This window comes from Ammodytes marinus (genome assembly GCF_949987685.1).
Source record: "Ammodytes marinus genome assembly, chromosome: 20".
Taxonomy (NCBI): domain Eukaryota; kingdom Metazoa; phylum Chordata; class Actinopteri; order Uranoscopiformes; family Ammodytidae; genus Ammodytes; species Ammodytes marinus.
Window position 1 is genome coordinate 2,749,744 of NC_137224.1, and position 13,618 is coordinate 2,763,361.

General features: G+C 39.6%; 1 protein-coding gene across 1 annotated transcript in view; it reads left to right on the forward strand.

The window, feature by feature from the left end:
* skap1 (src kinase associated phosphoprotein 1) overlaps positions 1-13,618 on the forward strand; it is a 49,169-nt gene that overhangs the window by 18,512 nt on the left and 17,039 nt on the right. Inside the window, exons 5-9 of the mRNA XM_080048753.1 lie at positions 4,159-4,239; positions 4,767-4,850; positions 4,962-5,086; positions 6,121-6,184; positions 9,625-9,870. Of these exons, the coding sequence (XP_079904879.1) occupies positions 4,159-4,239; positions 4,767-4,850; positions 4,962-5,086; positions 6,121-6,184; positions 9,625-9,870 (600 nt within the window). The remainder of the gene's footprint in view (positions 1-4,158; positions 4,240-4,766; positions 4,851-4,961; positions 5,087-6,120; positions 6,185-9,624; positions 9,871-13,618) is intronic.

Below are 13,618 nucleotides of genomic sequence, written 5' to 3' on the forward strand. Positions count from 1 at the left end.
TAGGTTATGCTGGAATATCAATAAATTGCCATCAAATTAATGTCAATACCAAAAGCTGTGGATGATGGTGCTAATTAAAACGCAAACGGGATGAAAATGAAGTCAAGGCATTGCCCTGAATAATTGATAACGCAATTTATGATTTTTATGAAAGAGTGCCGTCTGTCTGCAGATTTTTGATGAGGCCTTAATTAGATGCATTAATGTGTCTCTACTCTGTGTGTGCCTGCTGTAGTCAAACTAAAAACTCAAACAGTCATGATGGTTGTTGGGCTTTTTTTTAAACGCCCCTAAATTACACACATTTTCAAATAACATTACCCCTGAATATCCCACTTAATATTGCATGGGTCCCAAAGAGGTGTTAGTGTTGTAATTTTCATTAAAGGAGCGATTGTTAACTCGGGCCCAATCAGATTTTGCTTTTGTTTACGGGGAGATCGAGCAGCATTAAAAGCAGCGTAATCACTGAAGGATAATTTGGCAATATCTAAGTAATTATGTGAACATTTTCATCATTTTAAAATAAATAAAATCTACATGTTGAATAAAGCTAGAGTTAAAAAAATGTATTAAATATTTTTTCTAATTATTTTCCAAAGTTTTGACAGAACAGAATTTGGAAACAGCTTTACGTTTTATTTTATTAATAAAAATATTACTATATACAGGTCTTAAAAATGCCATTTTGCCATGTTTTTAAAAACAAAATGTATCACAAATCAGACAATTAACTAAATATGAACCAATCCATTTGAAATAACCTTCAGAATAGGGCCACAAATTATTATGGAAAGTTTAGTTGATTTAGAAGGTGATATTTTTGTTTCAGAGTTTTGAAAACTAATGTTGGGATAATGACCATAACGATTGTTGTATAGGATAGGCATACAGATGGAAACAGACAAGGTTTAGTCAAATAAACACCTAAATGTACATTTTGGACTTTTTATTTCTACACTAGAATGAAAGAAGACATGTTATGAGGAAAACAGCCAAAACTCTAAAAATTCACCATTGCTTGAAAAAACAATATTTTTCGCTCCCTGTCTCGCCTTAGGGTTGTGCTGCTACCCTGTGGAAGTTTCCTGAACTATTGTGTGTGTTCACATTCGTCCTATCTTTTTAACTAAAGCCTTTGTTTGCACCCCACTCACTCTCACAGGGAAGGACAGTCAAGTGAGGTCAGGTCAGCCCCGGCGTTAAAGTGTTAAGCACGGCAATGCATGTGTAATGTTTATTGACTTGAGAGCAGATCCGAGTGATCCCGTGTTGATTCTAGAACCACCTCATCTATTAACCGGGTTCTCGACCTTTTAGATAAATGAAGAGCTAGTGGAAACAGACGGATGAGGGGATTAGAATCGGGCTGTAACCGCGGAAACAGGCCCGTCGAAAAAAAATATGAAAAATGGACAAACTGCCGGCGGATAGATGAGGTGAGCGAGCATAATGACCCGCTGTTTGTTATGATGTAGTGAATCAGGTTCCTCTTTGAAAAACTAGTCCTTAGCACCTGTGTATTTTATAGTGTCACCGCGGCGCTCAGTCCATCCACAAAGAAGGCAGCAGCGCTATAGTAGATGATGTGTGAGTGTGTTTTAGTGCCCGCGAAGGTGTCCAGGGGGCTCTGGGTGTGTGTGTGTGTGTGTGTGTGTGTGTGTGTGTGTGTGTGTGTGTGTGTGTGTGAGAGAGAGAGTGTGTGTGAGAGAGATTGTATGTGTGTGTGAGAGAGTGTGTGTGTGTGAGTGTGTAAGTGCCTTCGAGGTGTCCAGGGGCTGTGCTCTGGAATGACCTGCTCATCCGTCAGACCAAAGAGTTAGAGCAGTACGTGTGTGTGTGTGTGTGTGTGTGTGTGTGTGTGTGTGTGTGTGTGCGTACGTGCGGGGGTTATAGTCGGATCACAGGCCGCAGTGTTGTTGTGAACTTAAATCTCTGGAAGGTTAGCCAAGCAAAAATCCAATATCAGTGTTTTTTTTGGGTGGGTTGGGGGCCCTCTCTAGATCAAAGTTATTCAGACAATACTCCTTGAGGTATGTATCGTTATCAGGATATAAAAGGACCTATATATCGGGATACGAGATGGTGGACAATCATATCGCCCAATCTGAAAATACACTCAAAACAACAACTTTTTAGGGAGATAATTGAAAAGTTGGAAAAGGCATTTTACATGTAACTAAGTCAAAGTCAACTTTATTGTCAATTCTGTGATATGTGCCAGACGTACACACAAATCGAAAATAGTTTTTTTCGACCCATGTAAAAATTTATAATAAGCAATATATACAGTATTTAAAATTTATATATTGAAATTTGAATAAGTGCAAAAACCAAGCGGTATACATTTTTTTTTAAATGTGTAATATAAACGACATTGCAATTTTTTTTAAATGAGAAAGAGGTTCCCGTTTGTCTAATGTTTGGGGGAAAGCTCTTTGTTTGAGGCAGAGCAGCCAGTAGTGGGATGACATGTTTGGTTTTTCCCAGCAGTTAAACAGGTCTCTCTCTCTCCCTCCCTTCTTCCCTTCCTCTCTCTCGCTCCCTCCCTTTCTTTCTCTCTCTCTCCCTCTCTCTCTCTCTCTCTCTCTCTCTCTCTCTCTCTCTGTCTCTCTTAGAGGGGATGTACTCCAGGCATTCCCCTTGTCTGAACTGGGTGTCACACCGACCAGTCTTTAATGGTCTTTAAATCGCTCCTGTGTTTCAGGCTCAAAAAAGGCGGTTCCTGCTAATGCCTATTGAGTGATGAATTCAGAGGAAACTACAATTTGTTTTTGACACGTTCTAAAGCCAGGTATTTCTCCTGTTTGAAGTAAGGGGCGGAAGTCGACCCTCAAGGCCTCGTCCCGGGTCAATTCTAGTTCCTCTGTAATGGCAAAAGGCTAGAAAGAAAGGTCAAATAAGTAGATTTTTTTTCTGTAAAGACTTCAAAACTGACTTAAACATGAGGCAGCTGGTTTTTGGCTGGTTAGATTGCATACTATATCACGACTGTAACTTCTGTATATTCTCTCAAAGGGAGGGGTAGGCAAGGGAGAGTCGAATCTCGAATATCTTGAATCTCACCACTAGATTATGCTCAAAACTTCGATATTACACACTGTACCTTTTTAAAGCTCTAAATACATCACAGTTACCATTTGGCTTATGTCTTGTATTTACTGCCTCTGATGAGGATAAGTTGTTTTTCACCTAATGCTAACGCTACCACATGCTATGTGTGAGAGGTCAGCCATTGTTCTGCTATTGCACATGGCGTGTAAACAACAATTAATGGTTAAGAGAGAATATAACCAAATTTTCAAGAGACATACAGTACAAGTTATAACCATTCTATACAAACATGTTTTGCGGAAGAAATCCTCTGTGTATTTACATCACAAGCAACAAAAAATCTACATGATTTTGAATAAAGATAAAAATATAATGAAAAAGTGAGGAGGTCTCTTCCCTTTCTGATTGACGCATTTTATGCTTAATACTATGTGAACTCTACTGTCCAATGCTTTTTCATAACAACTGCTACCAATTAACTAAAGGCCTCTTAAGCCTGCCATCGTCCTATCATGTTTACAATTTGACTTTGCAAATTGAAGGGAGTTGTTTGAGTTTCCACAGGAAGGTTAGTGCCATTAACGGTGCAATGTGAGCTGATGAATGGTCTGCAGCGCTCAGCAGCCTCACTGTAAATCTATTGATCCCCGTTTCCTAAAGCCTTGCGCGGATGTATTTGATCCACAGGGGTTGGAGAGTTTATATTCATGCTGTGTGTGTGTGTGTGTGTGTGTGTGTGTGTGTGTGTGTGCGCTGCCTTAAGAATGAAGGAGTGCATTTTAAGTGCACCTTATAAGGAGTTAGTGCTGAACCTGTCTGTCGATTATTTGAATAGTTGATTGAACGCAATTATTCCAATAACAAACTAATCGTTTTAAGTGATTTATCAAAGGAAAATGCCAAACTTTCTGCGTCACTAGCTTTGAAAATGAGCTGCTTTTCTGTATTTAACGTCATTATACATAGATTATCTTTGGTGTTTTGACTGTAGGCCGGACAAAACAATACTAAGAAAAAGTCAACTGGGTTCTAGGAAACTGTAATAGGCTTTTTTCCCAGTTTAATTACCTTTTTGATGAGAAAATGTTCTTCTTGTGTTCACAGATTTTGGCGACATCCCTCTTGTGGCGGTCCAGGACCTCGGCAACATCTTGAAACAAGGCTACTTGGAGAAGAAACGAAGAGGTATAGCAGCGTCTGTCTGTCTGTCTGTCTGTCTGTCTGTCTGTCTGTCTGTCTGTCTGTCTGTCTGTCTGTCTGTCTGTCTGTCTGTCTGTCTATCTATCTATCTATCTATCTATCTATCTATCTATCTATCTATCTATCTATCTATCTATCTATCTATCTATCTATCTATCTATCTAGTAGTATGTAGATAACAGCGCTGTGTCATGTAGTTTTATCAAATAATGCTGACCTGTTTGTTCTAGTTAGTTTAGCTTTCCCAAATACCAATTCTATGTAACTTTTTAATATAAATGATTGTGGGTTATAATTAAGCCATCGACAAACTAGTTGACACAAAGTTGATTAAGCCTTGATCAGCTCCACAAAACTATTTTTGTATTTTTCAATATGGCTGCCACCTGACCAGCCTGATCAGAATAAAATAAAATCCTAAAAATGTGTTTAAAAACGTATACAAACAAATAATGCTTTGATTGGATGTATTTCCATTCATTTCATCATCGTGTATTTCCTTCTTTTTTTAGATCACAGTTTCTTCGGCTCGGAGTGGCAGAAGAGGTGGTGTGTTCTGAACAACTCAATATTCTACTACTTTGGGAGTGAAAAAGGTTGGTTTGAAACGGCAGCGCACACACACAGAGACATTACATTAGGTCCATACAGATTGAATGAGATTAAACCATCCTATACCATTACTACCATTATTCTCCTGCCTACAGATAAGCAGCAGAAAGGATCGTTTTACATCAACGACTATAATGTTCAGCTGGTCAACAACCTGAGAAAAGACTCCAAAAAAAATGCCTGTTTTGAGCTCTTTGCCCCCGGACGACGGGCCTTCCAGGTCTGTATTAACACAAAACTATTGACTAAGAATATACAGCTCTGGAAAAAATTAAGAGACCACTCCAAATGTTTAGTGTCTCTTGTTCAACTATTTATAGGTACATGTTTGAGTAAAATAAACATTTTGGCTATCTACTGACAATTATTCTAACAAATTCCGAATAAAAAAGTTGAGCATTTTCCATTAAAGAGGACCTATGATGCTTTTTGACTTTTATGACCTATAAACGTTGTTATGATGATTCATAGTCATGCTTAACCATACTAAATTATCAAATAATGACTTACATGCATTTCGACGTATTCCCTGCTGACCGTCTGGGGTGTCTGTGCAGAGCACTAAACACTATTCTAGCCAGTCGAGAAGTCACGTCTTCAAAGCGGTCTACCCTTTCATAATTGGTGACGTCGCATAAAAATTGGTGATGTGACCACGCGGATGTTTCCATGTATGGTAATGCTGTCACTTCCCTGTTCGCGTCTGCCTCGCGCCCTTATAGGTCCATGCTCGCGCTTCCCGCCACTGAAAGTGTTTCGGAAGGAAGGTAACCAATCACAACGGAGTGGGGTTTGCAGGAGGGGGGGGGAGGGTAGCGGAGATGGCCGATGCACAGGCGGAGGGAGCGGAGATTGCCGAAGCACACACACTCAAGTGTTGACAGGATGTGCTGGATCGCCAAAATAAGAGAAAGAGCTTCCCGAAAATCTACATAGTTTTTTGTGATGTGATTTGTGTCAGGTTGCTCTATAGCAGTGTAAAACAAGAAATTAAGACCAGAAAAGTAGTATAATAGGTCCTCTTTAAGTAATGCAGAGATGAAGATTGAAGAAAAATCCAGATTGGTCAGGGAATTCAAGTTAAACCTTTTTTTAAACGATAAAACAATCTCTTTGCCCTTCCTCTTCCTTATCAGCGAGCTCAGGAGAGAGTTAGTGAATGTCCCAAACAGTTACAATCACTGTTATGTTGGTATAAAAGCACCTTTTAGATGTGATGATAATTGCCGGTTTTATTGCCTCTGTTTCCACCAGTTCACTGCCAGCAGTCCTCAGGAGGCCAGAGAATGGGTCGACCAAATCAATTTTGTACTGAGAGGTAAGAAAAGCATTTCACAGCATTTTCTGCAGTTTTTATTGGAAGTGTGTTTGTTCCTTGCTTTGTTGCTTCTCTTAAGGTGTCTCCTATTTTATTTGTGTGTGTGTTTGTGTGTGTGTGTGTGTGTGTCTGTCTCTCTGTCTGTCTGTCTGTCTGTCTGTCTGTCTGTCTGTCTCTCTTTATTTAAATCATGAAGGTTTAAAGCTATAATGTGTAAATGTTTTCATATAAATTAATGTCGGTTACGTTCAAGCCATCACCATGGCAGCGTTTACAAACTGGTTAATTCCTCGTGGGGGCGACTGAAGTTACGCACTATAGCTTTAAGGATAGAAAGATGTCATAAGTTCAGATTTTAAAGCCCTGTGTGACAAAATGATATCGGTCAATATAGATACAACTGACTTTTTACAAAACCACATAGGTCAATTGGCAAATACAGTTACCACTGAAAAGCACTGTCTTAGAAACCATTTAAGAAGACCACGCCATGTCAGTTGTTAATTTTGTTTTGTCTTTTGTTTGTGTGTTCGTTTTTCAGTTGTGTGTTTGTGTTCTTTAAAAAAGAAAAAAGAAAAATAAACGAGTTAAAAAAAAATAGTACAAACCTTCAAAACATAATTTTTTCTCAATTTTCCCACTAAAGTGTTTTCGGAGGGGCAGAAAGGTCAGGAATGAAAAGTAGCCCTTTATCATCTCTGACTCTGCTGAAAAACCACCTGATCCGTCACTGCCTGCACACACACACACACACACACACACACACACACACACACACACACACACACACACACACACACACACACACACACACACACACACACACACACACACACACACACACAGAGGCCTGAATCTCCTCATCCGACATGTCACCCACCATGTCATGTAGCTGTAGCCCCCACCAATCCTCCCACGCACACATGCACACACACTCACACACACACACACACTCTCCCCTCCCCTCCACATACACCCACACCCACCCACACACACACACACACACACACACACACACACACACAGACTCTCCCTCCCCTGAACCCTCCTACCGAATTCCAACTTACAGGAAATTGATTGGTAGCTGTTCTGGTTATCCTCCAGTGACATTGATTTCTGCGCTGTACGGACGGGGACCTGATACCCTGTGTTTCAGTGGCCAGTCGCCTGCAATGAGAAGCCTCCTCCATCTGAGAGAGAGAGAGCAGTTTGTGCCTCTTGGTCTCTATACTCTAACACGCGCACACACACACACACACACACACACACACACACACACACACACACACACACACACACACACACACACACACACACACACACACACACACACACACACACACACAGAGCAGTGTGTGCCTCTTGGTCTGTACTCTAAAATGGGCTCGGGCGTGGGGGCCGGCCCACTGATTTACGGGAAGTAACAGACACTCTCTGCAGTTTGTCTTACTTCCTTTCCAGCCAGACCCAGATTTTTACTACGAAAATGCAAGTCTGATACAGATCACGTGGAATTGGTGATTGTTTAACCTTTTCACCTCCTGATTTAACCTGAGAACAGGGTGGACTTTTTATCTTTTAACATGTGCTTTAGTATTTGTGGCCACTGTTAGAAGACCTTTATGCAAATTTAGATTTTTTTTTTAAAGATAATTTTTCGCATTTTGCCTGCATTTGATGGTGATAATAGAGATACAGATACATGTTGGAAGGTTATGACATGCAACAAACATTGCAATTATATTGTTTAACCCTCAATCACTAGGCCAATGGACAAAGAAATATAATGAAACAAAAAATGGATGGATGGATAGATAGATGGATGGATGGATGGATGGATGGATGGATGGATGGATAGATAGATAGATAGATAGATAGATAGATAGATAGATAGATAGATAGATAGATAGATAGATAGATAGATAGATAGATAGATAGATAGATAGATAGATAGATAGATAGATAGATAGATAGATAGATAGATAGATAGATAGATAGATAGATAGATAGATAGATAGATAGATAGATAGATAGATAGATAGATGGATGGATGGATGGGGAAGATGTGAGTGATGGGCTGCCATTCATTGTCGATCAATAAGAATTTATAAATATTATTTAAGTGATTCATCAAGCAAAAAGACAAACATTAGCTTTTCTGACTTCACAAATGGGAAAATTTGCTACTATATATCTGTTATATATCATTGTACGTCATTAATTATTTCTAAAGGTTTTGAACTCTAAGTTAACACAAAAAAAACTGAAGACGTCACTTTGGGACTTCTGGGAAAATGTAATCGCTCACTAATTAATTAAGCTTGATCAAGAAAATTATTAACACATTAACAGATAATGAAAAGAACGCTTATTTTTAGCCCTATTCCAAACCTCCAGTGCTTGTCCCCACTGCTGCTTCTTTATAGCACGTGTCCTTGCCTGTTTTGCAGTCGGGACCCGTTGAACATTTCTCTTGCTTTACCAGTGTAATGCATGCGTGTGTCTTTTGTGCCACGTTGTACTCCATCTTGGGTCTAACCCGATCGACTGATCACGCGCTGTCTCTACTGAACAGATTTTGAGGACCGCATTGTCTTTTTTTCCTTTACTTTAAAAAAAAAATACTACACACAGTTGAATAGTGCTAAGAATGATTATGGAAAGTTTAGTTGATGTCAGTGATTTAAAAGTTGAGATTTTTGGTTCAGAGTATTGATAAAACAAACTAATATTAAGGTAATAGCTGTTAAATTTGGATGTATAGGAGAGACACAAACAGACAGGGTTAAGTAAAACACACACCTAAATGTACATGTTGGACCTTTTAGTTATACTAGTATGAAAGAAAATAGCAAAACAGCCAACCACCTCAAAATCGACCACGAGGACCCTTAGAGCATTTCTCTTACTTTACCCTTATAATGCATGAGTGTGTCTTTTGTGCCACTGTGTCGTCCATCTTGGGTCTAAGTCGATCGACCAATCACACGCTGTCTGTCCTTAACAGAAGACTTTGAAGACAGCATTTTCCTATTTTTCTTTTTATACATCAAAAAAATACTACACACAGGAATAGTGCTAAGAATGTCTATGGAAAGTTTAGTTGATGTTTGTGCTTTATAAGTTGAGATTTTATTTTGACTATTGAGATTTATTTATTTACTTGTTGACATAATAGCTGTTATATTTGGATGTATAGATGAATATACAGACACAATTTAAACACCTAAATGTAAATTTTGGATCATGAAAGAGAACATGTTATAGATGTAAAACAGCCAACCATCTCAAAATCGACCACGAGGACCCTTAGAGCATTTCTCTTACTTTACCCGTATAATGCATGTGTGTGTCTTTTGTGCCACTGTGTCATCCATCTTGTGTCTAACGCGATCGACCAATCACGCGCTGTCTCTGTCTCTCTCTGTCTTCCTCCATAGATCTGAGCTCCAGCTTCATCCCCGTGGATGACGATGAGGAAGAGGAGACGTATGATGACATAGAGGGTGTGACGGGTGGCGGTGGCGGAGGGGTTGGGACGCCCCCCCCTCCCTGGCCCGGGGCGGCTGGTGCTGTTACTGCTGCTGTTACTGTCCCGAGCTTCCAGAGCAGAGCACAGGGAGGAGGGGGGGCGCAGGAGAGCGGGGAGTTTGAGGATGATGATGATATCTACGAGGTGCTGCCAGGTATACACACACACACACACACACATGCACGCACGGCGAACACACACACACACACACACACACACACACACACACATGCACGCACGCACGGCGAACACACACACACACACACACACATTTGTTTGTACAGCTATACAGGTGAGGACACTCATTAACATAAATAAATTGATCCTCACAAAGCTTCAAATACACACACACACACACACACACACACACACACACACACACACACACACACACACACACACACACACACACACACACAAACACATGTTAGCTTTAGTTGTGAGGACACTCGTTGACATAATGCATTCCCTAGCCCCTTACCCTAACCCTTACCATCAAAACTACAGTAAATGCCTAACCCCAACCCTTACACTAACCCAAACATAAACCCAATTCATACCTGAACCCTAAAACCTAGTGTTAACCCTCAAACAGCCCTTTAAAGGCCCGTCCCAAAGTGAGAACCAGCCAAAATGTCCTCACTTTCCAAAAATGTCAGTTGATGTACTGTGAATATGAATTTTATGGATGTGAGTGATATAGCGTATTTAATGTTGTTATGAAAGAGTAGCTACTGTTTAAGATAGAAGCTAATGACGATCTTAATAAACTAAACTAAACTCACGCACACACACACACACACACACACACACACACACACACACACACACACACACACACACACACACACACAGATAAATGCACAGGCAGGACACATACTCAGTCAGATAAATAGACACAGTCGCTCTGTGCCTCACACACACACACACACACACACACACACACACACACACACACACACACACACACACACACACACACACACACACTCCAGCCCTCTGGGATTTTTTTTTTTTGCAACAAGAAATATTTGTGATGATCTCTGCGGGCTGTGGAATTTATTTTGCCAGGTCTCCGCGCTATCAGCACAACACCACAACAGACTGATCGCTCATTTTAAATCAAGCAACACTAATAAGCTTGTCAGCACTAGAGTTGCTGCTGCAGAGGCAAACAGAGCAAGCAGGAAATATGATTTTCACACTGACTATAGAATCACTGACTCTCACATTCATCATCATCATCTCACTAACCAAAAAGTATGTGTTGGAAAATTCAAGGTTAGGAATATATTGTTTTGGTATTATTTTTTAATAAAAAATAAAAATAAAAATTGTGTCCTCACGTAAAATTAGAAATATCTAAAAATGCAAATCTCAAATAAAACATTATCAAACAAGCTTGATTTGAAATAATTTGTTGATCAACAAAAGTGTTATTCGGTTATAGTAAACTGAATATTTTGGGAGTTTTGACTTTTGATTGGACAAAACAGTTGATACTCATTGTGAACCCACTTCTTACCACTGCGATCTATCTGTGGTAGAGGGACAGTTATGTTGTTGAAACGAGCGAAAGCCACGTCGTCCCAAATGCTCTGTCATACAACGTCTAATTAGCTAATGTTACCAGGCAACAAATAGCCTAGAATTCAATCCACTAAGCAAAGAGTTTTGGGCTAAAATTGCCTAGCAACAGCAATTAAGTTGAAAGGAAGTTAAAAAAAAGAAGGAAAAAAAAATCAAAAGTGCATCTCTCAAGGCTTAAAATAGTTCCCTTAATGTCTGTATAATCTTTAATAGAAATTAGAGTTTGATTGAGAATGAGAATGAGAACGAGAGGGTGGCAGAAAGAGTGCGTGAGACAGTCCCATGTGTCAGGGCGGCTACTAGTGCTACAGGATCCCAGGAAGGACAAAAGAGGGGTGATCCGATATTCTCAGGGCCGCAAATCCATCACTCTTTCTATTAAATAAGATACATCAAGATTCAGTTTCACTCACTGAGTACATTACCTTTAGCCAAAATCAGTGGTGAGAGGGGGATCTGTCTTCTGACTGTCACGGCAACGCTCAAAGCCATCTGGGAAGAGGTACAGAGCCTGACCACAGATGGCATATCGGGTGACGGGCTCTTTCGTTCACTTTCTCACCCCGTCACTTATCAATCATTCTGCTGTACCCTACCTCTCTCCTCTTCTTCTTTGCTCACTAGCAGCTTCTACAAAGTGATTAGTAATGTGAAATTAGTTTAGTTTAGTTTAGTTTATTTGTTTATAGTATCGTGGACACTCCCCTTTGATTAACTGTACAGTAAAAGGAGCAGCTTTAGCCTATTTGGCTCATTTCCAGCTGTAGTCCCCGGCCAGTTGTCATAGGGCAATGATGATTTAAATGGCGTTTTTTTTTTCCGATTGCCTTTTGCATTGGTCACAACTAAAGCCACATGTTCAAAACTCTTCACACAGACTGCATAGCTTCAGTAATAACCAATGCCCGAAAGCGATCGCAAAAGACTGCAGTACCTTCTTTGCTCACTAACAGCTTCTACACAGTGATTAGCAATGTGAAATTATTCTATTTATGTATTTAGTTTCATTGTTCAGAATGGCAAAATGAGGATGAATTTGAGATTTCTTCTTGGGATCTAACATTTTGGTTAATGTAGTCATTGAATGCATCTTGACCACATTGGACTATCTCTGACTGTATAAAAGGTTCTGAACATATGACTTGTATGAGTTGCTAAAAATGCACTAAAGCAATCGGATTTTTTTTTTATCAGATTCATACCTTTATTTTCATTGCTCAGGATTTCAAAAGATATAGGTAAGATAGATAAGATAAGACATAACAACTTTATTGTTCCGTATTAGGGAAATTTGTCTTGGGCTCCAAGCAGCTGCATCACAAAACACACAAGCCACAATGCATCTTCACACATAGAACTTACTGTAAATTATATAAATGACATATATGCACTTATGCATAAAAATTGCTTAAGTTCACAGTTTGAGTGACAGTGCATGAAATACGAAAAGGTAATAAAAAAACTATTTCAAAGTTATGAAAACACAAGTGTAATAAAACCGAGAAAGTAAAGTAAGGAGAGTCATTGTGTTTCATTCAAAAATAGTCCTTTATTAAAAAATGTAAATATTCCTGCAATGGCTGTCTTTAGTTAATTTGTTAGACTTCATTCATTGCTCACGTTAATATTCAAGATTACTTTGCAAATGTCATGTCCAAGTTCAGGATTATCTTCCTAAAGTTTTAAAAAGGAAATACCCGTAAAAAATATCGCTCCCCTGTCTTATACATCTTGCATTTTTGTTGCCAAACTAGTGAGGAAACGTCTAGTGCTGGTGAAGCATCATTTTCTCTGTGATGAGCTCTCAGTTCTGTGACACACACACACACACACACACACACACACACACACACACACACACACACACACACACACACACACACACACACACACACACACACACACACACACACACACACACACACACACACACACACAGACACACACACACAGAGAGCGGTGTCTCGGTTCTGTGGGCATATTGCAGAGCGATGGTTGGTATTGGCTCTGGTGCTGATGACTGATTTTATTGACTGGAAAATTAAATCACTTTGATATAGGAAGCGTTGGCCCGTAGCCGCGGCCCCTACACTGAGAGATGCTCCTCACTACAGCAGTTAAAGAGTGATGAAAAAATGTTTAGGATCCTCTGCAAACAGCCATTAAAAATCACCTTTTCATTTTTCTATTACGGTGTGTGTGGTAACAAGGCATGACGTTTTCATATTTAATTAGCCAAGCCATTCTTATCCCCAATGCCTGTATTCATAATAATCTCTTTTGCATTTACAAAAATTAGATTTTTTCATGTC